This window comes from Trichomonas vaginalis, chromosome III (assembly GCF_026262505.1).
Source record: "Trichomonas vaginalis G3 chromosome III, whole genome shotgun sequence".
Classification (NCBI taxonomy): domain Eukaryota; phylum Parabasalia; order Trichomonadida; family Trichomonadidae; genus Trichomonas; species Trichomonas vaginalis.
In genome coordinates, this window is record NC_067205.1 from 19,470,388 (window position 1) to 19,496,627 (window position 26,240).

At 34.1% G+C, this 26,240-nt stretch overlaps 12 protein-coding genes and 4 pseudogenes across 16 annotated transcripts, besides 2 other annotated features; 12 read left to right on the plus strand and 4 right to left on the minus strand.

Moving 5' to 3' along the window:
• Positions 1-10,592: part of a mobile genetic element that runs on past the window's edge.
• Positions 357-1,184, plus strand: TVAGG3_0730620 (KilA, N-terminal/APSES-type HTH, DNA-binding family; the record flags this gene model as incomplete). The annotated part of the gene is made up of 1 exon (XM_051244493.1): positions 357-1,184. The coding sequence occupies one exon, from the start codon at positions 357-359 to the stop codon at positions 1,182-1,184; it is 828 nt and encodes a 275-aa protein (XP_051091080.1).
• TVAGG3_0730630 (uncharacterized protein) lies at positions 1,203-1,676 on the minus strand (the record flags this gene model as incomplete). The annotated part of the gene is made up of 1 exon (XM_051244494.1): positions 1,203-1,676. One exon carries the CDS (start codon positions 1,674-1,676, stop codon positions 1,203-1,205), a length of 474 nt encoding a protein of 157 aa, XP_051091081.1.
• Positions 1,730-3,416, plus strand: TVAGG3_0730640 (organellar and viral DNA polymerase type B; the record flags this gene model as incomplete). The annotated part of the gene is made up of 1 exon (XM_051244495.1): positions 1,730-3,416. A coding segment is annotated over one exon (1,687 nt), but the record flags the coding sequence as incomplete, so codon positions are not given.
• TVAGG3_0730650 lies at positions 3,844-5,679 on the plus strand (annotated as a pseudogene). The gene has a single exon. A coding segment is annotated over exon 1 (1,836 nt).
• On the minus strand, positions 5,865-6,722 carry TVAGG3_0730660 (uncharacterized protein; the record flags this gene model as incomplete). The annotated part of the gene is made up of 1 exon (XM_001314665.1): positions 5,865-6,722. One exon carries the CDS (start codon positions 6,720-6,722, stop codon positions 5,865-5,867), a length of 858 nt encoding a protein of 285 aa, XP_001314699.1.
• Positions 6,750-7,006, minus strand: TVAGG3_0730670 (annotated as a pseudogene). The gene has a single exon. A coding segment is annotated over exon 1 (257 nt).
• Positions 7,747-8,713, plus strand: TVAGG3_0730680 (annotated as a pseudogene). The gene has a single exon. A coding segment is annotated over exon 1 (967 nt).
• On the plus strand, positions 9,113-9,270 carry TVAGG3_0730690 (uncharacterized protein; the record flags this gene model as incomplete). The annotated part of the gene is made up of 1 exon (XM_051244496.1): positions 9,113-9,270. A coding segment is annotated over one exon (158 nt), but the record flags the coding sequence as incomplete, so codon positions are not given.
• TVAGG3_0730700 (uncharacterized protein) lies at positions 9,600-9,836 on the plus strand (the record flags this gene model as incomplete). Its single annotated transcript, XM_001314663.1, has 1 exon — positions 9,600-9,836. The coding sequence occupies one exon, from the start codon at positions 9,600-9,602 to the stop codon at positions 9,834-9,836; it is 237 nt and encodes a 78-aa protein (XP_001314697.1).
• Positions 10,593-13,383: 2,791 nt separating the features above from the next.
• On the minus strand, positions 13,384-14,378 carry TVAGG3_0730710 (meiotic DNA integrity checkpoint; the record flags this gene model as incomplete). The annotated part of the gene is made up of 1 exon (XM_001314661.1): positions 13,435-14,253. The coding sequence occupies one exon, from the start codon at positions 14,251-14,253 to the stop codon at positions 13,435-13,437; it is 819 nt and encodes a 272-aa protein (XP_001314695.1).
• A 3,079-nt stretch (positions 14,379-17,457) lies between these two features.
• Positions 17,458-17,988, plus strand: TVAGG3_0730720 (protein of unknown function, DUF4106 family; the record flags this gene model as incomplete). The annotated part of the gene is made up of 1 exon (XM_051244497.1): positions 17,458-17,988. A coding segment is annotated over one exon (531 nt), but the record flags the coding sequence as incomplete, so codon positions are not given.
• Positions 17,989-18,033: 45 nt separating this feature from the next.
• Positions 18,034-19,393, plus strand: TVAGG3_0730730 (protein of unknown function, DUF4106 family; the record flags this gene model as incomplete). Its single annotated transcript, XM_051244498.1, has 1 exon — positions 18,034-19,393. A coding segment is annotated over one exon (1,360 nt), but the record flags the coding sequence as incomplete, so codon positions are not given.
• Positions 19,394-19,842: 449 nt separating this feature from the next.
• On the plus strand, positions 19,843-20,541 carry TVAGG3_0730740 (protein of unknown function, DUF4106 family; the record flags this gene model as incomplete). The annotated part of the gene is made up of 1 exon (XM_051244499.1): positions 19,843-20,541. One exon carries the CDS (start codon positions 19,843-19,845, stop codon positions 20,539-20,541), a length of 699 nt encoding a protein of 232 aa, XP_051091086.1.
• A 208-nt stretch (positions 20,542-20,749) lies between these two features.
• Positions 20,750-26,240: a mobile genetic element.
• TVAGG3_0730760 lies at positions 21,421-22,293 on the plus strand (annotated as a pseudogene). Its single transcript has one exon. A coding segment is annotated over exon 1 (873 nt).
• TVAGG3_0730770 (uncharacterized protein) lies at positions 24,701-25,285 on the plus strand (the record flags this gene model as incomplete). The annotated part of the gene is made up of 1 exon (XM_051244500.1): positions 24,701-25,285. One exon carries the CDS (start codon positions 24,701-24,703, stop codon positions 25,283-25,285), a length of 585 nt encoding a protein of 194 aa, XP_051091087.1.
• Positions 25,351-25,740, plus strand: TVAGG3_0730780 (protein of unknown function, DUF4108 family; the record flags this gene model as incomplete). Its single annotated transcript, XM_051244501.1, has 1 exon — positions 25,351-25,740. The coding sequence occupies one exon, from the start codon at positions 25,351-25,353 to the stop codon at positions 25,738-25,740; it is 390 nt and encodes a 129-aa protein (XP_051091088.1).

Consider the following 26,240-nt stretch of genomic DNA (forward strand, 5'->3'; position numbering starts at 1 on the left):
AGTTATGGTAAATTATCTTGTGAATATTTCGATGAACTAGACGATGAAGCAATTGAAATAAACTCTTATGGAAAGCATGACTTAGAGTTCTACTATTATTCCGAAAAGGAAGATTCGTTCTATTATTATACAGGAGTTAACTATAGAAAAATGCATGTTTGTTTCCTAAAATCAGGAATTGCATATGTTACTTTGACGGATACTGAAGGAAAGAAAGTTCAAGTTCGTTTAAACGTTTTCAAGAGGTTATATGATATTCACATATGTAACCATGAATTTTTAACATTTCTTTAACACAGAAAAATAAAGTTAGTTTTATTTTTATTTATTTTTTTATCCGGAATATAAAGACAGTAATGACAACATTAGAGAACACAACAACTGCTATCGTTCATGAAGCCATAAATGAAGAATACGAATACATACAGTATAACAAACAATTGAGACTCATTCGTTCGGTCAAAGATGACATGTACCAAATGCAAAGTATAATGAATGCTCTTCGTTCTACAAAGCAAGCATATCATTGGTTTGAAAACCAACAGACAAAAGAACTTTTAGAAGAATTTCCTCATATGATTGCTTCCCTCGGAAAACCGGGGGAAGAGATTCCGTATGAAAATCGCAAGAATTTGGCTCCTGGTTTGAAAGGTTATTATGTTCATAGACTTTTAGTAAATGCTGTAGCAATGTGGGCTTCACCTCGTTATGCTTGTTATATTTTCATGATGTTAGATGAACTATATAAAGCAGAACGTGAAGAGATGGAAAAGAAACTTCAAGCAAAAGATGAAGTCATTGAATCCAAAGACAAAAGCATACAGAAAAGAATACCACGTTCAGTACCAAAAGGAAAGGAAAAAAGCTATAAGTATATGATTTACGCTGAAGAGATGGAGAAAGAAGAAGACAGAGATATGGTTATGTTGCATTTAGTGAGAAGAAACAACAAGAGCTTTTATGACCTCGCTAAAATATATAAATCTGACAGAAACTGGTTCTATCGTGAAAACTTACCGATTTCAATGACACCGAATGAGCAAATAAAGGAAATTGTCAAAAATACTCTTCCTCAAACACACTATGACATCAACGGTTGCACAATACTTACATTCAAAGAAGACTTACCGCTACTGAAAGAAAAGATAACAGAATATTTCGATAACTTCAAAGAGGAAGAATGAACAAAAATATATTTTTGCTTAAATAGCTTCAGGGTCAATTTCTTCAACCATTTCACTTCCTTCGTCAATGTCAATAGAAGCTTCTTTAACCTTTGGTAAGAATTTTTGTATAACATCTTTGTTCGTTATTGTCTTCAGAGATGAAGGATAATATTTCACATTTGTTTCACCCTTCTTATATTCTTTCTGTTCGGAAAGATTCATAGCAATACTGAAGAAGTCAATGTTGGAGTTCTTTATAATAGTATAGTGTGTATCTTTGACATTCACGAAGAAACCCTTTTGTTTCAAAACTACTGCTAATTCTTGTGAAGTATAACGTTTGCGGTCAATGACAATAGCTAATGGTCTGACATACTGACCAAACTTAGATTCTTTCACAAACTTCTTGTTAAAGATAACATTAACATTTGAAGCACCATTGAACTCATTCTTGATGGCAGTAGCGAGAGCATTGTATGAAAAGAACTTGCAATCTTGCATGTGTTTCATTATAATAAAAAGTTCGAAATATTTTAAAACTAGCCTTAAAAAATCTAAGCTAATTTTTTTCTAAGAAATTTTTTTATTTCCTACTAAAGATGTATCGGAAGTTGTCTAAGTTAGAACACTCGGAAATAAAACAACTTCTTACAGAAGCTAACATAGATGTTGCAAAACATTACGCGACAAACAAAAAAGCACTCGCTGACTTCATTAAAGACTACAATGGTGAAATAACTTATGATAGAATTCATGAGTTCATAAAGCCGCAACGCGGCGAGGACGAAGTCCATGCAAGAGCATTTCCTTTAAATGATGTTGCTATTGACTTATATCATAGACGTTCAGTACCTCATGAAGTAAGAAGAGAAATGTTTGACATAACAAATGCAAACGTTGGTCATACTCGTAAAGCTCTTTCGCATGATGTTCGTCAAGAGATGTTTGACATAACAAATGCAAACGTTGGTCATACTCGTAAAGCTCTTTCGCATGATGTTCGTCAAGAGATGTTTGACATAACAAATGCAAACGTTGGAGAAACACGAAAGAGAGACGACACACTGAAACAACAGAGAAGAGAGATGTTTAAAAGTGCTATAGAACAAGTTCGCAAAGCTAACGATGTCATTCGTTCCATTGACGACAAACCAAAAGAAGGTGAGAGATGGTTAAAGAAAGATGAAGAGAATAGGAAGAGAAATGTGAAGTCAGGCAATAGACTCATTGACTTTAACATCGAAGCTTTAGATGAACCAAACAGAGACTATTTACACAAACATTTCGGTAAGGTTTTCATGAGACTCTTAGAGAAGATTAAAATAAACTCCCAACAAAGATGGATGGTATGTTATAAACTTGGTGGAAAGTATGAATGTTCTACGTTAAACCTCAATAATATTGGAACATTACTACATCAGCTCTTGAAGGAGAACTTTATATCAGAGATAGAAGCAAATGCTGCAGGTATTGTTGAAATGCACTATGACTTCTTCTTGACAAACATAAAGAATCTTACCGAAATAAAGATGTATGATTTAACAGAATATGAAGGCTTAACGATGTCAGATGTAAAGAAAGGCAAACCAAAAAAGAGACCATATAGAGATGAAAGCACACTGACAAATGACCAGAAAGCCATTTTGGAAGCTCTTAAGCAAACAGGAAACCCAGCACTTATAGAAAGCTTTTGGAAAGATAATGGTGAAAAGAAGTTTTATAAGAAGAGAAGCGGTCAGTTCTGGAAGTATCTTTGCACATTACCTATAAATCTTGAACGCTACCAAATCTTCAATGAACTGAACAAAAGAACTGCAGCACTTATGACAGAAGACAATTGTTTCGTTTATGCTTGCATTCAGGCTGGAGTAAATGAAGAAACTATTGACCACATGAGAGAAGTCATTCGTGTTAGAGACTTTCCTCAAAGTAAAGTACAAGAAATTTCTGACGCAACAGGTATAGCATTTAATGTTACCATTGGTTACTTCAATGACTCAAGACATAATGAAATAAAGAGATACATACCAAAAGAATGTGAAACTGTTCGAACTATTGACTTACTTCTTGTTGAAGACCACTACATGCTAAATGAAAGATTACCAATGACAACATATTTCATTCGCAACTATATAGAAATCTTGAAGGAGTGTGGTGGAATGAACATTGAGAAACAGATGAAGATTTATACAAAGAGAGAAGATAAATATGTAGTTCGCATGGATAGAACTACACCGCTATGGGATGTTATGAAAACATTGTGGGAGTGCAAATATTTCGAACCTATTTCTTATGGAGAACTTTTCACATATACGACTGACTTATATAAACAGAACCTTGCACCATTTAAAGATTTGACATATGCTCCAAAGTATTGTGTACAACTGAAGAAGAAAGCAGAGTCAAAAGAAGTAAATAAAGCTAAATGTAAGTTCATTCCTGAGCACGTTTTCTTTGCTGACTTTGAGTGTAGCACAGACGGCTTTCATAAAGCTTTTAACATCTGTTATGACAGTGAAGATGGTTCAGTGAGTGAAAGCATATGGGGTCAGAACTGTGCAACAGAATTTTTGGAACGACTTCCTGACAAGAGTTTAATATATTTCCATAACCTCAGTTATGATATAAACTTTATCTTAAGACACATGACAGAAGTGAAAGGAACTCCCATCATTAAAGGTTCACGAACAATGCAAATAACTGGTTTATATAAAGGACGGGCAATTATTATAAAAGACTCTTACAGTGTTATAAATAAGAAGCTTAAACTATTTCCTGCTATGTTTAACTTACAAACAGGACCGAAAGAAGTATTTCCATACAACTACTACAGCAGTGTTTTGTTAGCAAATGACAACAGAACTGGTGTCATTTCTGAAGCATGTAAGTTTATCCAGGATGCAGATACATTCATGAAGAACATAGATTCCATCAAAGGTTGCAGAATAGATGAGAACCACTTCGACTTAGAAAAATATAGCACGTTTTACTGCAAACAAGATGTAAGAATTTTAAGAGAAGGTTTTGTAAAGTTCCGCAATGACTTATTGAAAGAGTTTGATTTAAACGTTTATGACTACGTTAGTATTTGTTCAATTGCTAACAAATTATTTGAGAACAGAGTGTACTTCCCGAATGGAAATCTTTATGACCTCTCAAATAAACCAAGAGAATTTATTTCGAGATGCATTCAAGGTGGAAGATGTATGTTGTCAGATAACATGAAACAAAAGAGCGAAAAGAAACTCATTGCTGACTTCGACGCTGTTTCATTATATCCATCAGCTATAGCAAGACTTTATACTTTAGAAGGTATTCCAAAGGTTTGAAGGAAGAAATGTTAAGCACAGAGTATCTCATGAGACATTTATTCGATGACGACCAAAAGGAACCCATTGGTGAAAAGTTTATGTCTGGCTTCTTTGTTCTCATTAAGATAACAGAGATTGGAATACCCAGACACTTTCCTTTAATAGTTTGTGACCCTGAACTAAATCCAGAACTTAACGTTCCCAGAAGTTCAAACACTTGCTGTTTAATGTATGTTGACCATATAACATTACAAGACCTCATAAAATATCAAGGTGTCAAATGTGAAGTGTTGCAAGGATACTATTACGATGGAAACCGAGATATGAGAATAAGAGATGAAGTAAAGAAGTTGTTTGAGTTAAGGTTAAAGTATAAGAAAGAAGGAAATCCTTTGCAAGAAAATATAAAGCTCATTCTGAACAGTATTTATGGCAAAACTATTCTATCTCCTATTGAGTCAAAAATAACCATAGTAAATGACAAAGATGCTATAAGATATGCCATCAGAAACTACAACCATATAGTGAAGTTCGAAGGTTTGGATGGTTCAGATAAAACTATTTTCAAGCTAACGAAAAGCATTTGCAGACACTTTAACTTCTGTCCACTTGGTGTTAACATTCTGTCTATGTCGAAGAGAATAATGTGTGAAGTATTCTGTACTGCTGAAGACTTAGGAATGGACATCTTTTATAGCGATACGGACAGTATGCATCTCTACAATGAAGATATCCCTCGTTTAGCTGAAGAGTTTGAGAAACGTTATGGAAGAGTTCTCATTGGTAAAAACCTTGGTCAATTTCATAGCGACTTTGCAGAAATAACACCTGGAAAACAAAGTTTAGCATACAAGTCAATATTTTGTGGAAAGAAGACCTACATAGACTTACTCACTAACGATTTAAATGAAGTTGCATTTCACTGCAGAATGAAAGGCGTGAAGCAAGATGTTATTGCTTTAACCGCGAATGAAATGTTTCCTGACTCTGTTCAGTGTTTCTATGATGAAGATAAAGGTTTAATGGTTCCGCAAGGAAAATTTGACAAAGACTCTGAGTTCAGTGTTATGCAGTTATATAAAGCACTTCATGATGGTCAAGAGATTGGATTTGACTTATGTAAGTCATGTCAACCTTGCTTTGAAGAGAAGTTTAACTTCTCAATAACGACTAAAACAAGCTTTATTCGTAAGTTGAAGTTCTGAGGTCATTTATTTTTGTCAGCAATGAGATCATTTATTTTTGTCAGCAATGAGGTCAGCAATGAGGTCATGAATGAGGTCATGAATGAGGTCAGCAATGAGGTCATGAATGAGGTCATGAATGAGGTCATTTATTTTTGTCAGCAATGAGGTCATTCGTGATAAAAATAAAGCTAGTGTAGATTTTACAATACTGCGATGGTAGAGTTTAAGAGTTGTGCTTCAATATAGAGACAGTCCTTATGGTCTGGAGGTAAGAACACTGGGCAGTTATGGTCATGAGTGGAGAACATGTCTATCCAAAACTCACGATTGAAGCCAGTTAATTTATAGTATTTAGGGTTAGGAAGTGGTGAAGTTCTTGTATGACCAATGAACTCATTTTCAACTCCCTTACTTAAGTTTGAATATAATATAGCTTGCTTTCTATCCCAAACGCCAGGTGTTACAATCTTTGAAAATTCATTTTTCCTCGGAAGCATTGCATCATAATTGAAAACATTCTTAAAATCATCACTTGGTTCGGAGATTTGAAATCTTATACGTAATGGATTTTCTTTCTCTTTAGCGACTTCATTGAATGGTGAGAATACAACAAACTGACAGTCATGTGTTCCATCTTCATTTTCATTAAATTCATAATGAAAGTCTATAAGTTGTGGCTGACTACCTTCTTCTTTCAGTTGTGCAAGAAACTCACGTAAAGGCTGTAAAGTTTGTACTTCAATGTTGAACTTTTTCTCGAACATCTCATTAAATGAAATCATACATTGTTGCAATGTTGTATCGTCTTTAAAGTATTTGTATATGTGAATGTTTTGGGCGCTTAAAGACTGTTCGTCATTTTCTATCTCGACTTGAAGTATAAAGTCAACTTTCCTAAATGCACGTGTTATATACATAGATGTTATGCCAATGTACTTCTCTTCATTTATGTTCACAATCCAGTCTGTTGGAAACTTAAACGTTACTCTGTTCCCCTTTATTTTGACGTCAGGGTTTTCACTACTGAACGCAACAGATAAAGGTATTTGTCTATACATTTAGTTCCAATAAAAATAAACCATTTACTCTTTCTTCACTTCAGCTTCTTTAGCTTTTGCTTCAGCTTCTTCTCTAGCTTTTTTCGCCACTAGTCTTGGGTTCTTTTGTCTTCCAGCAGCTAATGCAGCAAGTTGTTTTTCACTAACTTTCTCTTTGGTCTCTCTGGCTTTTGTTCTTGTTTTTGTTCCTTCAGTTCGGATAAAATTTGCTCACGAATTTCTTTCTTCAATGCTTCAACATCTATGACCCCTTGGGTCTTGTCCGTAGGGCTTGTCTGAGTCATTTGACTGCAGATAAAAAACAAAATTAAAACTTTAACCGATGTAAAATGAGCTTGTCAAAATCAGAACGAGAGTCTATTATATTAAATGACGCAAGAGGAATACAACATCCTTTCTATTATGTAAGTCAGAGTAAAGATGGTAAAATATACGTAAGAAAAAGAAAGGTTCCATTAGCGAATGCAGAAAGCGACAACATTAAGGTGCATGGCAAGGGTGAAGACCACGAAGCCCATATAAAACCTTCTGTTCAAACTGAACCACCAAAAGAACAAGAAGAAAAGAAGCCAGATGTACTTTCAATAACGAACCAAGAGCTTATTGCAAAGTTCGTGAATTTCATTGAAAAAGCAAACCGAGTCAAAGAACCCTGACCCACCAGTGAAAGAAGTTGAGACAAAAGAGAATGTACAGTTCATTAAAAATGTCAAGAAACAACTTCCACCACGAATTCCAAGAAGAAGAGTGAGAATAATGAAGTAAATAGATTTTTATCTGAAGTAAATACATGCAGAACGAACAGCTAAACGAATTTACTCCAGCAGAGCATATTCATCAGATTCGCTCATATTTCGATATCATAGACAATGCAGTTCAAATTGGTGACACTAATAGAAAATATTCTGACGCAAAGATTCCATCACAACCTGGAACTGCTAAAGATAACACATGGGTAACATTCAATCTCTCACCTCCTGGTGAAAATATGTTGGACCTTTACAATACATTCATTACGTATAAAATGGAAGGTCAATTTATTGTAGATAAAGAAATTGGTTCAGGTTCCAATAAAACAAACCCACCAGGATTTTGGATTGGTTTCGATGACGCTTTCTATGCAGTTGCTGGATATCAAATCCTTGCAAATGGTCGTATCGTATATTCTCAAGACAACGCAAGAGAAGAAGCATATATAACTTCAAACTCACAAACTACCGAACAAATAAAGAAAGTAGATGTTTTCTCAAAGACTCGACATGAAGATGTATGGAGTCATTCGGGAACATGCAGAACAGGACAAATTGTTAGTGGTCCAATTACAGCAGGAAAATCATTTGATTTTAAGCTTCGTTTAAGAATTCCTGTTAGAAAGTTTTTACCATTAGAAGCTAAGATTTATTCCTGCATTTGCAGGTAACATTCAGCTTAAAGTAAAGTTCAGTAGCGACGCCTTACAATGCACATCTATATCTGTAAATGATATCATTGCTTTCAATCCAACTCTTAAAGTTGCATTTGCTTCAGATTCAAATCCACCGACAAATAAATTTGTTCCATGGAATGAACCATTCACTATGATAACGAAGGCAGTAGAAGCTAGTGGAACAGTTACTATTACAACTGTAACCCAGCAACTATTTCGAACAAAGATGGATTTTAATGAATGTTTCATTCATCCAAAGTCATTCTCTTTAGACCCTAACATTTATACAGAACTTGTAGAACATTATACAAACGAGGCTTTATGTTTTCCTGTTAAAGTTATGGATTGGATTCCTATGGACGGTTCATTCTCAAAGAATACAGATAGTTCAAGTGCAACATTTACAGCAGCTTATACGCCTATTAATGTTAAAAGTATTTGGGCACTATTTAGAAAGAAAGACAACTATTATGTTAATTTTGAGAACCCTAAGTTTAAATATCTTCAGCTTTCCATGGGAGCTTATGGAAATATGCCTGCAGAACCTGAAAAATCATATGGACCTGTATTTTATGAAATGGTTGCGAACGCTGCAATACAAACAATGATATGATGGATTTAATGAAGATGTTATGAGGTCATTGGTGGATGATGGTAGTGTGGAACATAAATGGGATAGCTATGACAACACACATTTCTTATGTGGTTTTCCAACAGAAGTGGACTTTTGCTTCCAGCAAGGTCAAACATCTACTGCTCCAATAACATACAAATTGTCTGTTAAAGGACCTATTGAACTAGCAACTGAAAATGTACCAAAGCCACTTATTGGATTTATGAGGGATTGTTGCTTTGCCATTCAGGTGCGTGCTAATGGCATCCCCATAATAAGACTGACGACTATAACTTAGCTACGAACGACAGTGAGGAATAAAGGATGAACGTTTATTTTTAAAGCTTATAAATGAGTTCTTCATCAAGCTCTCGTGAACCTTCACCATCTATGAAACAAACTTTACCAAACGATTATGGAGCACCTATTGAATATTTCTTACGAGCTGCACAATGGCAAAGAGCAGTCTCACCAAGGTTAGGTGTTCCACCAGCTCCTGTCAAAAATAGCATTTGGTCAAGTCCTTATATAAAATATGGTCTCCCACTAGGTTTGCTAGCTACAGAGGAGCAGTAATGATGTTGAAAAGAAATAAAGCAAATGTTGTAAATAATACTGAAGTAGCTGAAGTTAAACAAACTCCGACACCTTCACAAGCAAAACCTTCAATGACTCCTGAACCTATGGAAGTACAAACTCCTGTTCAAAAGTCAACTCCTAAACCGACTCCAACATTTAAACCAGAACCTACTCCTCAAATAAATCGTAAAACTCCTGCGTTTCCTTACTGAAAAATAACGTTATTTTTATTTAATATTAAAATTTTTATTTGATTGAAATGACAAATAAAGTCACTGAAGCAATGAAACAAAAGTTTTTGGTAGAATACATTAAATCAGGAACTATTCCAGAAGGTTTTTACATTCATACTATGAAGGATGGTAGAGTTCAGTTTAGAAAGATAAAACAACCATTAGATAGAGAAGGAATTTTGAGAAAAATTAAACTTCATGAGGACAACATTGCTAAACTTAAGAAGAAGTTAGAAGAGTTGGAGAAAGGAAGAGAGTTATAAAGTAATGAATTCAAGTGGGTAGAAATGAGGTTAGATATCGGGTTAGATCTAACCTTCTACCCTAAATTTATTTTTCACCTCTGACAACGTTTATTTTTTCATTAGTGAGTTCGTTAGTGAAAACGTTAGTGTGGGTGAAAAACCGGGTGAAAAAAGAGGTGAGATTTCACCACTTCACCTAAATTTATTTTTGTGCTATGTTTTCATACGTGTGAAGGTAGTGATATCATTTATTTTAAGTTTATTTTATTTTTACTGAAAATTTTTATTTGGATGTAAATGACAGAACAAAAGCAACTCATTCGAATTCCACAGTATAACAAACATACATTTAAACATTTATTCTTCCTTCCTGAGCATAACATGTTCTTTCAAATACATCCGAGACCAGTTGACTTTTCATTGACTGTGTATAAAGATTGTCATGGTAGTTTTATAAAAACTTATGATGATGAAGGTAAGTTACCAAGACTATGCATTTCAAAACTTGAGAAACTTTATGACTTCAAGTATGACTACAATAGGGTTAACACTGATGATGAAGATATTGAGGAAAATTTATGAGAACGTTTATTTTTTCATTAGTGAGTTCGTTAGTGGGTGAAGAGGTTGGCGGCTTTGTAAATATTTAATGTTAAATTAGTGTTGTCGTTTGTGTTGTAAAATATACGTTAGCGGTTTCGTAAAGTGTCAAATTCACAAGTATTGGGTAAGGTGGAACGCAGTGCCACCATACCCAAGATATGTTTACTAACTTTTGCATCACATGCTACCCAAAACCTTTGATCCAAGCAGGTGAGGTCGGTGTTGTTCCTGATTTCACTCTCATTCATATGTATAAAGTTGGAAAGAGCTTTCTTGTACTCATTAGCTATGTTCTTGGCCGAACTTCTCTTGTAGAACCTCGCTTCTGCTTCTGCACGTCTCGAAAGCATCTCGATCATAAAATCGTTGAAGCTGTACTCTTCCACTTCTTGCATTGACAGAGACGCCCATTCACCAAGATTCCTGCCTAGTCTCCTCCTTGGTTCATTCTCTTCAACTTCTTCATCCTGAGCAATGTCTTCTGCATCTACTTGGCCATCACCTTCAATTGCTTCGTTCTCAATCTCGGGCTCTTCTATATCTAGATTTCTGTCCAATTGATCCTCTGCCACTTCATCCAAATGATCAGGGGTGTAGCTCCTTGGAGGGATTTCAAGTTCAGCATTGATAGGTATTGGTTCTTGGAAGAAGAGTGAAACGTCTGGCTTGTACTCAGTATGCATGTTCAATTCTGCGCGGATGACTGACCGGCCCCATGGAGTTAGACCAAAGGCAAATTTCATCAAAGCGTAGTTGCCCTGTTTGTCAAAAACTTCATTCATGTTGGCGATTAATGCATCTGCAATGCGTTTTGACGAACTTGATAATTCAGGACGATTTGCAATTCCGGTCAACTGCTCAATCGTCGATTGAAACATTGGATAGATGTAGCAGAAGCAGCCAACGTCACTCTCTGCATAATTCAAGAGTTTCTTGATTGGTAAAAGAATCTCTTCGAAATTTAACAACCATTGTGGAAGTCCATCCTTGAAATCAATTCCCATATCCCTTAAGATCTGAACAGATTCCGGTGGATCATCCATATTGAACAATTCATAAATTTTAGGGTGTTTTTCTTTTATCCACTTCAGAAGATCCCAGAAAAACATCCAGCGATGATCCGGAACATGAATAACCCTCATATTCAATGCCCTTCTCGTGTCCGGCTTCGATAACTCCTTGCTTATCGCTTTGCAATAATTAATTTGCATTGCGAAAGCTGCACAATTGTCTGCCGTATGCTTCACCACTAAGTTGAGGAGATGCGCAACACATCGGATATAAACGGTTTGAAGACCCGGATATAGTGCTCCGCATCTCCTCCAGTGGCACAGCCCTTTAACTTGGGCGGGGCATCCATCGGCAACAATTGCAGAAAGGAAATCCTTTGGGAAGGTAAAACATTCAAAGAAATTATTGTAATCCCTGGCATTCCAACCATCAGCGATCATAGTATCAATGAAGATATGGTTCTTCATTTTTGCTGGATTGCTAGCCATCACAAAAAAGCCATGCCGGCTTCCGTGTGATGCCGCATCAATTGTTATCGAATAGTAGCCCATCTTGTCAAGCTCAACGTGTATTTTTGGAGCTACCAAGTCGGCTAATGTAATGATTCCATCCCTTATCTCGTCTCTTCTATATGGGATCTTGAGTTGAAAATTGATTACTCCCTTGAAGGTGGAGTAGACATGTCGGGCGAAATCTTCTAGTACACCTGAAGCGGCCATATTGATTGACATGTTGGTATCCACAACAAATTTTACAACATAAAGTAATTTTCTATCTTGTTTTATTAAATCTCTTCTCGTATATGGATTATTTTCACATTGTATTTGATATATATGCTGATGATCTTCATCAAATTCTGATGGTTTTCGATGATAAATGCAGCGCATATATGTTTTTGTTAGTAAATTGTAATGTATCGCTAAACAATAACAATAAAGTCTTTTTCGTTCTTTCGATTTTTCGCTTGTATCTGGAAGATAAGCAATATTGAAACATACTCGACATTTATTATTAGTTGAGAATTTAGTATCCTCGAATTTTGGTAAGGGAGGTACTTTTCGAGGGATATTTTTGGGAGGAAGTTTGCAATCAATCCATCCCTCAAATTTGGATTCATATTCATATTGTGTTTCAGTCATTAATTCTTAAAAATAAAAAGGGTAAAAACTAAATAAAATGGGTAAAATTCAATAGTGTCTGTGCTATCGTTCAATTTGAAGGTGTCTTTTGAAACCGCAAGACACATTGAATTTTTGAATAGTGTATTATGGTTTGACAGACACCAATGAAAAAAATAAAATGATCTTTATTTTCAATATATAAGATCCTTATATAAAATATAAATATTTTATCGTTTTATTTTCTTGTTTTAGAAATGTTTTTTATTGAAAAATCAATAAAACTAACTCCAAAATAAAATTTTTGATTTAAAGACACTATGATGACACCAGGCAAATCTTCCAAGACACCTATCGTCGGGAATCTAACAACCCTAGCTAGTATTCATAATCAGGAACTAGTATATAGACTTAGTCAAACATATATTTAAAGTTTGATATAAAAGGAATATAGATAAGACTCTTACTATTGATTGAAACTTTTGATAATTTTTATTAAAAAATTTAAATTTTGTAATTAAAAGTGCATTTTTAGACTGAAAATAGATTTTATAGCAATACCAAATCTATAATTTGACTTAATTATATATAAAGAAGTTGTTTATTGAACAGGAATTGATAAAAAACAGATATTTAAAGATTTGTTTCAATATTTGGGCATAATAATTCAAAGATTAATAATCATTACTTTGCATTAACAATTAACAAGATACAAATTAATGAATTTCATTATAAATTCATGATAACACAGAATCATCTCATATTTTGAATCAAATTATAAACCAAATACATATGATAATCAATCAATATATCTTAAAATCAATATTACAGAAGTAAACAACACATTTTTATTAATAAAATTCGGAAATAAACAAAAATTTTTATTAAACAGCTTTTGTTGAAGCATTGAGGACATAAGTTAAATTAGTTGGTTGATCAGGGATATTAGTTGGTACAATGAAGTTAAATTTCGCCATTTGTTTATCAAAAATGTGAATTTCTCCTGTACAACCCTGGAGATTTCCAACTTTGAGTACTTTCTTGAACTTTTTCAGATCAACGAGTGCTTCTGCTTCTTCCATCGTGGCCTGGTCAGTTTCGCCTACGATTTCAAGTCCAGAGAAGCTTGTTTCGACTGTAACGGAATCACTTTCGATGTAGAGCTTGAATTCTCCTTCTTTCGTCGCTTTCAAAGTCACCATTTGATTAATATCTTTCATTTCGTTCACCCAGTTAATTACTTGCCTGATTTGAGGGAATCTTACGGATACTGATGGTGTTCCCCATTCAGGTTCTTGGTAATCTTCTGTTGCTCTGGTAGATAATAAAACAACTGCAACTCTTTGTAACAATTGCTTAGTAGAATCATTACTACGATGATCAAATTGAAGCGTATTAGTATCTCCTTGCCTTGTAAGTGACATATTTATTGTTGGTGCCGCATCAACAGTTAATGCTTGAGCAAGTTGCTTAGAATTGCATTTTAATGTAATGATATCGTCATTTCTGGATGATACTTGATACTTGGAGAAGCATAATTGGACGCTGCATCCGATCCACAATGCAATTTGATTAATTCCTTGAGAAACAACAAGAGAAAGTGTAGTTTTGGAGAAGTGCAATACAACTTCACCTCCACATGCTGATAAAACACTGACAAGTTGCGAAAAAACTTCAGTATTTACTGTTGCAAGAAGTCGCATAACGAAAGTGAACTTCCCCGAAAAACGATAACAATTAAAATTTTGCATCCGAATAAGTACTCGATTCCATATGGAGGGACTGATGTGGTCGTGATAGACCTCATGACATCATAATTGAAGCCAACAGTGTCATTATTATTGTTAGTTCGAAAATTGAGAAGCAGTTTTCTGAGGACTGGAAGTATCCAAGACTTCTATATCATAGAAATAAAATCCTTTAGTATATACCCTGCTAATATACTTTTCAATATCATCAATATCTTTACTACAAATGAAGTTATGAGCAATACTCGAAATAGCGTCACGGGGGTTTACGGATTTTTTTCCTATCGTCGTAAAAATACGGAAAGTACATCAGTAAAGGACGATAGAAAGTGATTTTAGGAATGGTTAGCAATTGGACCAATCTGATTATGCCCATGATCAAGAAAGACTTTGGGTATGAACATATTGTGTACATGTATACATTTACAACTTATATAACTGATTCATTATCTGATTAAGCATATATGCTAAATTGATGAAAGTATGATCTTAATTTGTTCAGATTAAGATCAGTATATAGTTAATTACCTAATTTATTAGGCTTCTCAAAAAATATTGAAATAATTTGTGTGTATAATCATTTATTTACGATTTATCATAATTTTATTGGTGTACTTTTTTATATTTTACTATTATTATTAATTCAACTTGTTGAAATAAAAAAAGAATATTAAAAATTTGTCTTTTATGCATTGGAACCTAGAATAGTAATATACAGTTTGAGTAAATATGAAATAGGCTTAGGAAAAAGTGATAGGTATAAAGAAATTACTATAAGAATTTTTTATTCATAATTGTAAAAAGATAATTGGTAGTATAGTTTAAATTTGGAAGTCTTTCAATGTATGAGCTGCATAAGTAAAATTTGAATGGAAATTGTTACAAGAATTTTTTAAATTTGTATTTTGTTCAGAAAGACTTGAGTATTTGTTTCTTATTGCTGGTGAGGATCTGGATTCGACTGGAAATGAAGGATTTGCTCTTTGATAAAATGTTGATAAAATTTATGTTAAAAAATTACTTGCGATATGTAGAGTAATCCTAAATATTGATTCTGCTAATTGTAAGATTAATAAATTTGAAGAAAAATCTGTTTTGAGTGATAATTTGATGAAGATATTCGAATTGTCATAAAATTTCGTAATGAATTATAATCTTTTAATATTTGTAGTGAATATGATTAGTTGAGTGTCTTAATTGCGAGTAATATAGAAAAATGTTATTTTTTTTGTAATTTGTGAAATAGTGATAAGTAATAATAGATGTATTGCGTGTTATATGTTGTTGATGTCAATATCCCGCTATTAACATTATTGTTACTTGATATTAGAATAAAAATGATTGGTTTCATCATTATTCTATAGTTTATGTATCATCGTTATTATAATTCTAAATAGGATTACTAATATCAAGGTGATATTTGTTAATTTCTATAAAGGTGCTAGAAAGCTAATCATTTGTCAAATTTGTGTGAATAGGCATCATCCATGATGGAATTGGGTTATTTGGCGTGGGTCTTTCGAGGAGATCTTTAGTTGGAGTTGGATAATCCAGAATGAAAAAATTATAAACGTTCATTTTTGTTCAAGTTTTATTTCTTTCATCTTTAGAAAGTTTTTATTCTATCTCATTGTTTTTAATGGTAATATAATCGTATTTTCAAAAATTTGTGGAATAATCAAATTTGTTATTTCAAATTGAAGTTATAGCATTTATATTGTAAGAAATATAGATACACATCATGTAGGCTTAAATTATTCTTTATTGAAGTCTGTTACTCAAATTTTAAATTGAATTTGTTATTATTGTGGTAAAAAATCAATTCAATTATCGATACCAAAAATAATTTTATTTTCTAATGTGGAATCGATTGAAAAAAAAAAAAAAAAAAAAAAAAAAGGTAGTGGGGCTTCCAGGCACTTCGTGCCTTCTAGCCCTGATGTTGATGTTTAGTATAAATGAAGTTTTTATTCGGAAAATTGTTAGTCTTCTGGGTCGAAAACATTATATATAATGTGTCGCTTTTCACAAATTATATATGTTTTCATGTTTTGTTAAGACTTCTTCGTAAATGTTTTGTCAAGACTTCTTCGTAAATGTTTTGTCAAGACTTCTTCGTAAATGTTTTGTCAAGACTTCTTCGTAAATGTTTTGTCAAGACTTCTTCGTAAATGTTTTGTCAAGACTTCTTCGTAAATGTTTTGTCAAGACTTCTTCGTAAATGTTTTGTCAAGACTTCTTCGTACATGTTTTGTCAAACATGAACGTAAATGTTTTGTCAAGACTTCTTCGTAAATGTTTTGTCAAGACTTCTTCGTAAATGTTTTGTCAAGACTTCTTCGTAAATGTTTTGTCAAGACTTCTTCGTAAATGTTTTGTCAAGACTTCTTCGTACATGTTTTGTCATGATTTCATCGTAAATGTTTTGTCAAGACTTCTTCGTAAATGTTTTGTCAAGACTTCTTCGTAAATGTTTTGTCAAGACTTCTTCGTAAATGTTTTGTCAAGACTTCTTCGTAAATGTTTTGTCAAGACTTCTTCGTAAATGTTTTGTCAAGACTTCTTCGTAAATGTTTTGTCAAGACTTCTTCGTAAATGTTTTGTCAAGACTTCTTCGTAAATGTTTTGTCAAGACTTCTTCGTAAAATCAGACAAAAATAATGTTTAGGTGAAGAGGTGAGATTTCACCTGTTTTTTCACCTAATTTTTCACCCTCTTGAATTTTCATGAATTTTACACCAAAAATAATGTTTAGGTGAAGAGGTGAGATTTCACCTGTTTTTTCACCTAATTTTTCACCCTCTTGAATTTTCATGAAATTTACACCAAAAATATACTACTAGGGTCATTTACGAAGAAATCTCAACAAAGTCTTTACGATGAAATCTTGACAAAACATAGACAAGAAAGTTCATGAGAAATTAGATGAAGAAGTCTTAACAAAGTCTTTACGAAGAAATTCATGAAAATTCAAGAGGTGAGAAATGAGGTGAAAAAAGAGGTGAAATCTCACCTCTTCACCTAAAATATATTTTTGGGTCATTTACACTCATTTACGAAGAAATCTCAACAAAGTCTTTACGAAGAAGTCATAACAAAGTCTTTACGAAGAAGTCACAATAAACATCTGTCAAAAACCGCTTTTTAACTTCACTTAAAATGCCACGTAAGCTACGTAAGAATATACGTAAGAGGAAGAGAGCATTGAAACATCCAATAGTAAAACTGACACCACAACAACAGTTGCAACAACAAATGATGAATGACCCCACTATGTTGCAACAAATGTCAAGCAACCCTATGCTTTTAAACCGAGTTATTGGTGCACAGAGTGGAGGTTTAAGAGCGGCACTTTTAGCGAAAATGGCAGGCTATGGTGGAGCTGCAGACGGAACAGCTTATAACCCTCAAAGTCAAATGAATTTGAGTTCACTCAAAAATCAAATAACAGATGTCAAAAAGTCAAACATAGACATACAGAAGCAAATAAGTGAAAACGAAAAGAAACTAGAATATGACAGACACACAAAGAAACTCAATGAGTTAAACGTAGAGAAAAAGAAGAAAGAAGAACAACTGAAAGAACTAAGTACAGAGGAATATGCGAAAAAAGTGTCAGAAAAAGCAGCAGAAGTAGCAAAAATGGAACAAGATGTTATAAATTTGAAAAACCATACTACTCAATATAAAATACTGAAAGATGAAGAGATAAAACAAAAAGCCCTGAAGACATATATGGATAGCGATGAGTATAAAAAAGAAGTTGAAGCAAATGTAAAGGCAGAAAAACTTTTACAGTTGCAAAACCAAACCGTACAGTATGAAAACTTAGCACAAGAAAGTAAAAATAACGACGCGGCTATGCAAAAGGCAATGAAAAGCGCAGAATATATAAAAGCCAACAATGACTGGTTAGATGCCCAAGCCAACGCTAAAGCAGCCCAACTCATAGGGTCAATAAGGACAAAAATACAAGCGGATGAAGACAGTTCAAATGAAGCTTTAATGAATGCTGACTTTAAGAATGCCTTCGAAGCTCTTCATAGTAAGGTGAAACAAGTGAACGACTTCTCATCTGGAAAGAAACTGAAGTCTGAAGGTTTCGACAAAGAGTTAAAAGAAGTAGCACAAAATATGACGAAAATAACAGATGCAGCAACGAGACAGGCAGTTCAAAGTGCCTATGACGCCGTTAGAGCAACTGTTGTGAAAAGTCAAGAAAAAGAGTTACAACAGACCAAAACAGACCTAGTAAATGCTTTCTTAAGAACGAAAAGTCAGGTAGGACATTACGCTGCAGATGGAACATATGTGCCAGCTGGTGGAACTTATATACCAGCTGTTGGAACTTATATACCACCAAACCCTCCAAGAGAAGCACCTGCACCAGGACTACCTAACACATTTACATCGTCACATGGACACAGACACAGGCATGCACCAAAACCAACACAACAACCAACAGTTCAAAACCCTGCACAACAACCAACAGTTCAAAACCCTGCACAACAACCACCTCCACAACCAGAGCAAGGACATAAAAGAAGTAGAGAACAAGGAAACCAAGAATTCTTAAAAATGCTTAAAGAAGAGTGTGGTTTCCCAGATACTGTTGACTTTAGTGACAGATATAAAGAAGCTATTGGAAAGTTCAAGGATGGAAATACTGACCCGAACCTATTTAGCTTTATGGCTCAGCACCAAAACGGATATAATCTCAAACCTGGAAAATACAAGCTCGCTAAGGGATATGATTTAATAGCATATCATCCAAATGACATGAACGAATTTACTCCGAGATATTTGATGTCAGAGCTAAATGACAATTCAACTTTCGTCATGAAACGCGTAAAAAATAGAGACGGAACGAAAGAACAAAAGCTTATGAATGCGGATGACGTAGATAGGGAAATTGTTAAAAACGGTCTCGGAATATATGAAATGCCAGCAGATGAGGTACAAGAAACTCCACAGGAAGAAATAGTTCAGATACAACCAGACATGGAAGAAATAGTTCAGCAACAACAGCTAGAAGAGCCTGAAGGAAACGAACAAGTCCTTCCTTTGGAAACTAACTTCACAGAACTAGATGAAGATTTGGAACAGCCGAAAAATCTTGACCCTCAACAAGAGTATGCGGAGAATATGGAATATTTCCAAGAGTCTAAAAAAAATTCGGCTGACATAGTAGAAGAATATCGAAAAATGTTTGCCGACATACAAAAGACTCCAACACCAGATGAAAATATTCAGCATAGAATGAAAGTACTGAAAGAAAATGTACACAAATACAACAACCCTTTTTACTTACGAGCATTTAACGTTCAATCTTCGGATGAACTCGGTGAAAATAAAAGGTTAAATTTCAAGAAAACATATAGAAATGAAACATTGTTTAAAGTTCATTCAGAACCTAACCAAGATGGAAACAAACCTACTTTTGTTTCTGCAGACGATGGAACTACAATGAGATGGGGTCATAAAGCTAATCCAGATAGGTGGTTCATAAACTTACAACCACAATTCCAAGAAGTTGTAGACGCAATGGAAGTCAATGGTGAACCAGATATAGCTGGTATTTTCAGCGCGGCTTTAATGCCATTGAAAGATATGAAACATGCAGATATTTTGGACCAGTATGAAATGAACATGGCTGATGGAAATATAACACCTGACGTTCTAAAACATTTATCTCAAAGAACTACACAGAACCATAGAGATGGTATATTTGGTGAAGAGTTTAGAAAGAAAGTTAGGGAGGGCGAAGGAAGAGAACCTATTGTACATGACCTTGCAAACGAAAGTTTACAAAATGTCATAAAAACTTACTTTGCAGACAATGAAATGAGAAGGGATGAATATTTAAGAAAACTCAAATGGACAGTACCAAATGAAATGTTAGTATTGAAAAACATGTTCCTTGACAAAATAAAACCAACTACAGAAATAAACGACGCAAGACTGAAAGATTGGGTAAAAGCTTTCCCATTCACAAAAGATATAGTTGGTAACATGGAAAGAAAACCAGAATGGCTACAAAAACATATATTTGGAAACGAGCTTATTCCATATGGACAGGCACTGTTTGAAGAGCTTGAACCAGAAACTCAGGAAAGAGTCATGCAAACAATACGCAAAGACTCAAATACAGACTATGACAAACTCTTTCTAGGATATAGGTTACCTGAGATGGGCGACCAGAGCCAAAAGGCAAAAAGACATGGGAAATTTGCAACATACTAGATGAACATAATGCAAAGATGCAACAACTTCAAGCAGAGGGCAATGAAGGAAAAAGAAGAGTTAAAAACTCAGTCAGGAAGAAAGTAAAGCTTGGTCCACGTGGGTTCTATTATGACATATAAATCCAACTATTCTATATTTTTACTCATATGAAATGTACGCCGCTCAGAAATAACGCCAACAGTTTTTGGATGCTATGAATGGAAATGTTTCCGAATGGTATAACGAATGCGACAATGCCATTAGAAGGTCAGAAATAGTTCCTGGAACTTACGAATATACAACTGCTGTTTCTTATGGAAATGTAGGTGAGTTTGGAGAAGGTTCTTCAACAACAGTAGATATTGCTTGCGACAGGTTTCATATTATTTCTATTGACAACTCATTCTTATACGTGGAACAAGACATTGAAATAAAACCTTCTGCCAAGTTGTCTGACAAGAAAGGTTGCAATGGAATTTTCTATGTCGGATACCAATATGCTCCAGAAGTTTTCATGGGATATAAGATATATTCTAACTCTGACTTAGTTCAAACAGTAAACATGGGCAAACTATGAATGGTTCGCTTTAAGAAACTCAGTACAACCACAAGCTAGAGAACAAACAGACCAGTATGCAACTATTGAGAAAATAAGAAGACTTGACCCTAACGTTCCAGGAGTTATGTTAACCTTTCTGGACAAACTCAGCAGCAGTAACCAAAGTAAAACTGAAACTTAGAGTTCCTTTGTCATCTTTCCTCATCTTCAGGTTTTTAAGATACTTGCCAAACTGGGCAGGAAAAATTTCTATCGAACTTACTCCAAGCAAAAATAACTTAGTCATTGCACCAACACAAGACCCATTCACTCTTACAGAAGTAGTGGGAACAAATAAAATGTCATTCGCCGACTTTTGCAAAAACAAAGTTGACTTAGACTTTGGTTTCTCAAACCTCAACACTGAAGTAAACTATTATTTCAATGCTGCTGGAGATGCTTGGGACCCAGTTAAGTTCACATGCGAAAAATTTGAATGCAAGAGAATAGAAAGCAGACTTGCAGTCTATATGTTGGACCCAGATATTTCAAATGCTTTAGCTGCCAAATAATTGCAGTTCCACTTATGTTCCCTATACACCAAATATCTGTCAAAGACTTTGCAGGTGAAGTTGGAAACCAAAGTGCTGACCCAGGTGCAAGAACAGATATTGCTTTAACAACTGCAATGAAACATGCAGATACTATGTTTGTACTGTTCAGACGAACTATAAATGACTATTCTTGTTTCTACAACCCTGGTATTAAATATCATATAAACATAGATGGCAAATACTATCCAAGAGAAGAATATTCTACAGTTGAGGATATGAGGTCATACAACTTGACATTAGATGCTATGAACTTTAACAACAACTTCACAACAACCATTAACCCTGAAATGCAAAGTTCTATTATGCCATATGTGAAAGTATGGACTCATACAGGAGGTCAAAAAACTCAATATACAAATGGAGACCGTTCAAACTTTGGCTTGGCATTCCATTTGCTGACTCAGAAGACTTTATGGGTGGTATTTCAACTGTTGGTACAGTTCAAATACAATATACTGGTGACAGAGACGGTCCAGATGAACTGAGAGCAAAGAAGTTTACAAAACCAATAGCACTTTTCACGGAAGATGCTCTTTTGAAGATTCGTTCGATGAAACCTGCTGGGGCTCCTCAGATTGGTATAACGACAGCTTCCATCGAGCAGATTTTGGCAGCAGGTCAGTAAGTTGTTCTTGAACTGACTTCTCTCCGTCAAATATTGACAGTACGCCAGTTTTGATATATATATTGTATTAAAAACTTTCCTTTAGAAATATCGGTCAGTTTTGTTGTTATATTTGTTGTCTGCTTCAAGAACTTTCACCATTTCAGTTATACCAACTTTCTTTGCTTTATGAAAATATTTGGTTCAGCAAAGACTGCTATTCTATAACATTTTCCATTGTTTGTATAAAGAACTACTCTGTCAATGTATTTGTATTGTTTGTGTGGTGTAAACTTTGTTCTGCTTCAATTCGAAGAGATACTCGAATACGTCCATCTTTTTTTCTAAGTAAATGTCATTTCCGAAAAATAGAAGCGTAAGTGTTTCAAAAGGTTTAATGGCGGTGGCAGATGTGAAGTTAAATTCACCAACTCAAACAAACAGTCAAAGTGTTGTTTGTCAATGTCAAAGAAAGAGATGTTGAAGTGGGAAACCATACGAAGACCAAGATGGTATAACAATAGTTCCTGTAAAAGAACAACCAATACCCTGAAGTTAGCAGAGACTTAAGTTCTGTTGCAGATATTCGAAATGACTACCAACAACTTAAAGACAAACTTAAAACTCAGGAGAAGATTTGTCAAGCTTTGGGTATAATGTTAAACTTGGTCGAGCACAACCCTGTAAAAGTGAACTCATATGTCATCGCACCTCATGAAATTTTGAAAGAACTATTGAAACTTTTGACAGAGGCAGACGATATAAACATCAAAGAAATAGAACCCGACATTGCTTGCTGTGGTGGTTTCATACAATGTCATTGACAAGATATACGTTATGAAAGGAGGTGAAACGTTGAACTTAAAATATAGTTTCCCAGACGTCATAAAAATATTTGACGACCACAACATTTCATTAAAGTTTGTTTGCTAAGTAAATGGCAGAAGACATAGTGGTTTTATACTATTACGACTAAAAACCCTGAGTCATATAATTCTATAACAACAAACTTACAAAGTCCTCAAGGACGATATTGTAAACTGACCTTAAACACGATGACGACTAAAGCCTGTTTTGCTCTTTTGACAGCCAGAAAGACTTTGTTGTTGTGAATGGTAAAAAAATACTTCTTTGAAGATACTTACTCAGATATACCACCAACAGGTTTTGTTGACTTATTTAATACTTTAAGGACGAGTGTAACATGTGCTGCAACTAGAGCAGGTTTCATTATGTTTGGATGTCCGACTGAGTTTACTATAAACAATATGAGCTATAATACAAAACTTATATCTGGTTTTTTACTACCAACAGTTTCCTATAACAGGAAAAGGTGTCATACAAGGAATGTCTGTTCCATTGACTTTAAGTACACCTATTTATATATGTTTCAAACTTAGGTTCAAAGTGCTATTCGAATGTTGACAGAAACTACTATGACCAAAAGATACTCATGCGTATAAACAACACTTTCTCTGCTGGTTTGCCTATTGTTCATTCGAATGCAGAGTTTTCAACCTTAGTGAACTCAAACACTTTGGCAAGTATAACATTGACATTAGTTGACGCAAACTTTGTTCCTGTAAAACTTTTATGTCCTATGTATTTGTCAATGACGGCAGAAAGTTTCGAATTGGAAGATGCAACTGGTGAAAGTATTGTATTACAAGAACAACTTCAACAACAAATAGCTCAAGAACAACAAATGCAACAAATGGAACAACAAAGTCAAGAATAAAAAAATATTATTTTTTTTTATTTTTATAAAAATGTACAGAATAGATGTTTCAGATTTTTATGACTTCCAAGCATTCAGAAATATGTGTCCATTTCGAGACTATAACAAAGCAGTCGAGAATTTGAAACGTTTAGTCATTTATGTCGACTCTGCCCCAGAATGTTATGTTATGAAAGAATGGGATGTAGTCTTTAACAAACCTAAAGCGACAATAGTTTCAGAACAAGAATGTAGACAGAAACTTAAGAAAATAAAAGTTGTACAAGTTGGAATGAAGATGTTAGATGCTTGGGATATCTTATTGTCAAAGTTAGAAGATTTTTCAGTTCGTGGTATAAAGTTTTATACACCTTCTCCAAACTTCTATTCTATCTTCACTGGATATAAATATGAACAAGTAGAATGGAAAGAAAATATTATAGAAGCTTGGTTAGACCATGTCAAAGAAATTATATGCAATGGAAACGAAAAGGTTTATGAGTATATCTTATGTTGGTTTGCAAACATCTTACAACATCCAAGTGCTAAAAAATGAAACTGCTCTCATTATAATTGGAAAACAAGGAACTGGTAAGAATACTTTCTTTACAGATATTTTGTGCAAACTGTTAGAAGGTTATTCGAACCCTAATATGACAAACTTAGAAAACATCTGCGGTAAATTTAACTCTTCAATTGAGAATATGAAACTTATAGTTTGCAATGAACTTCAAAGTATAGATACAACAAAAGTTTTAAACTCAGATGCTTTGAAGAGTCTTATAACAGACAAAGTTGGAGTTGTTGAAAGAAAGTATAAAGACCAAAGAGTTTGTGAAAATGTTGCAAACTTCATTATGGTTTCAAACAATGCTGTTCCGATGAAGTTAGAAAGTTCTGACAGAAGATATGTAGTTGTCAGAACGTCAGATTCTCATATGCAAGATACTGAATATTTTGACGCTTTGTCAGAATGTTTGACATCTGACTTTTACAACCACTTGTTCTCATATTTCATGACATTAGATATTTCTAAGTTCAATCCAAGACAAATTCCACATACCGAAGAGAGACAAACATTGTTAGAAGCAAACAAGAGTGTATATGAACTGTTCATAGATGAAACTGACTTTGTGTCATTAGATGAAAAGTCTTTATATGATGAATATAAACAATATTGTCAAGAATATGGTTATATGGCAGCTTCTAAACGAACATTCTTGGCAAATGTCAAAAGTCTTTTAGACGTTCAGAATGGTGTATATACAAAGAAAAATTTTTCTGAGTAAATTTTAAAAAAATATTTTTTTATCCGATAGAAAAGATGACGAAATATATTTCAGTCAACAAATATATGTCAGGACTTAAAGAAGAACTAGAACCATTCACATATTTGAATGTTTACTTCTACCATTTTGAAAAGTCTACATTTGACAAAGTTTGGAACATCGAACCAGTTAAGTTTGCTGTCGTGACTAAAAACGGTGCGAAATTTGAAGACTTAGACATAGAAGGTTTGTTAGCAGTCAAAGAAAATTTTGACAGAAGGTTCTCAAACCTTAAAGAAGGCAAAGCATACAAACTTGTTATACCTTATGAACCAAAGAAAGCAGACGACTATGAATATTATGAGTCTAAGATAGTTGAAGTTCAAGGTAAATTGGGTAAAAAGATTTTAGAGTCTAAGCCAGTGTTTGCTCCTAAAGAGGAAGAGAACATTGACATTGACCCAGAAATGTTCTAAAAATAAAATTTTATTTTACATGTCAAATTTCTTCTTCTCTGGCTCTGGTTCTTTCTTCTCTTCTTCTACTTTTTTTCTTTTCTTTCTTTCTTTCTCTCTTCTTCTTCTTTTCTGGTGGAGTTATGTCAAATTTCTCAGAACCATATTTATGTAAAAGTTCTTTGTCCTTTAATAGCTCTTCTATTCTGTTTTCTATTTCATCTTCAAGAACAGCGCATGTGCCTTCTTTGCATTCTAAGAACTTTTGTTGGACTTCATCTTTCCAATCGGCGTCATCTCTGTCAACAAGTCTGTCATGACAAACTTAAAGACTTCTCTGCCTAATGTTTATGGTTCTTGTCATATTCCAGAAACAGAACTTTAGAACAAATTCACCTTTCTTGTTACACTATGTAAGATTTATGGTCGACAGATGTTTTAGAGTCGAAAAGCTTGTCTCGAATATAGATAGCGAAATCGCTAGACATTTTCAAAAAGATAAAAATTTTAATTTTTCTAAA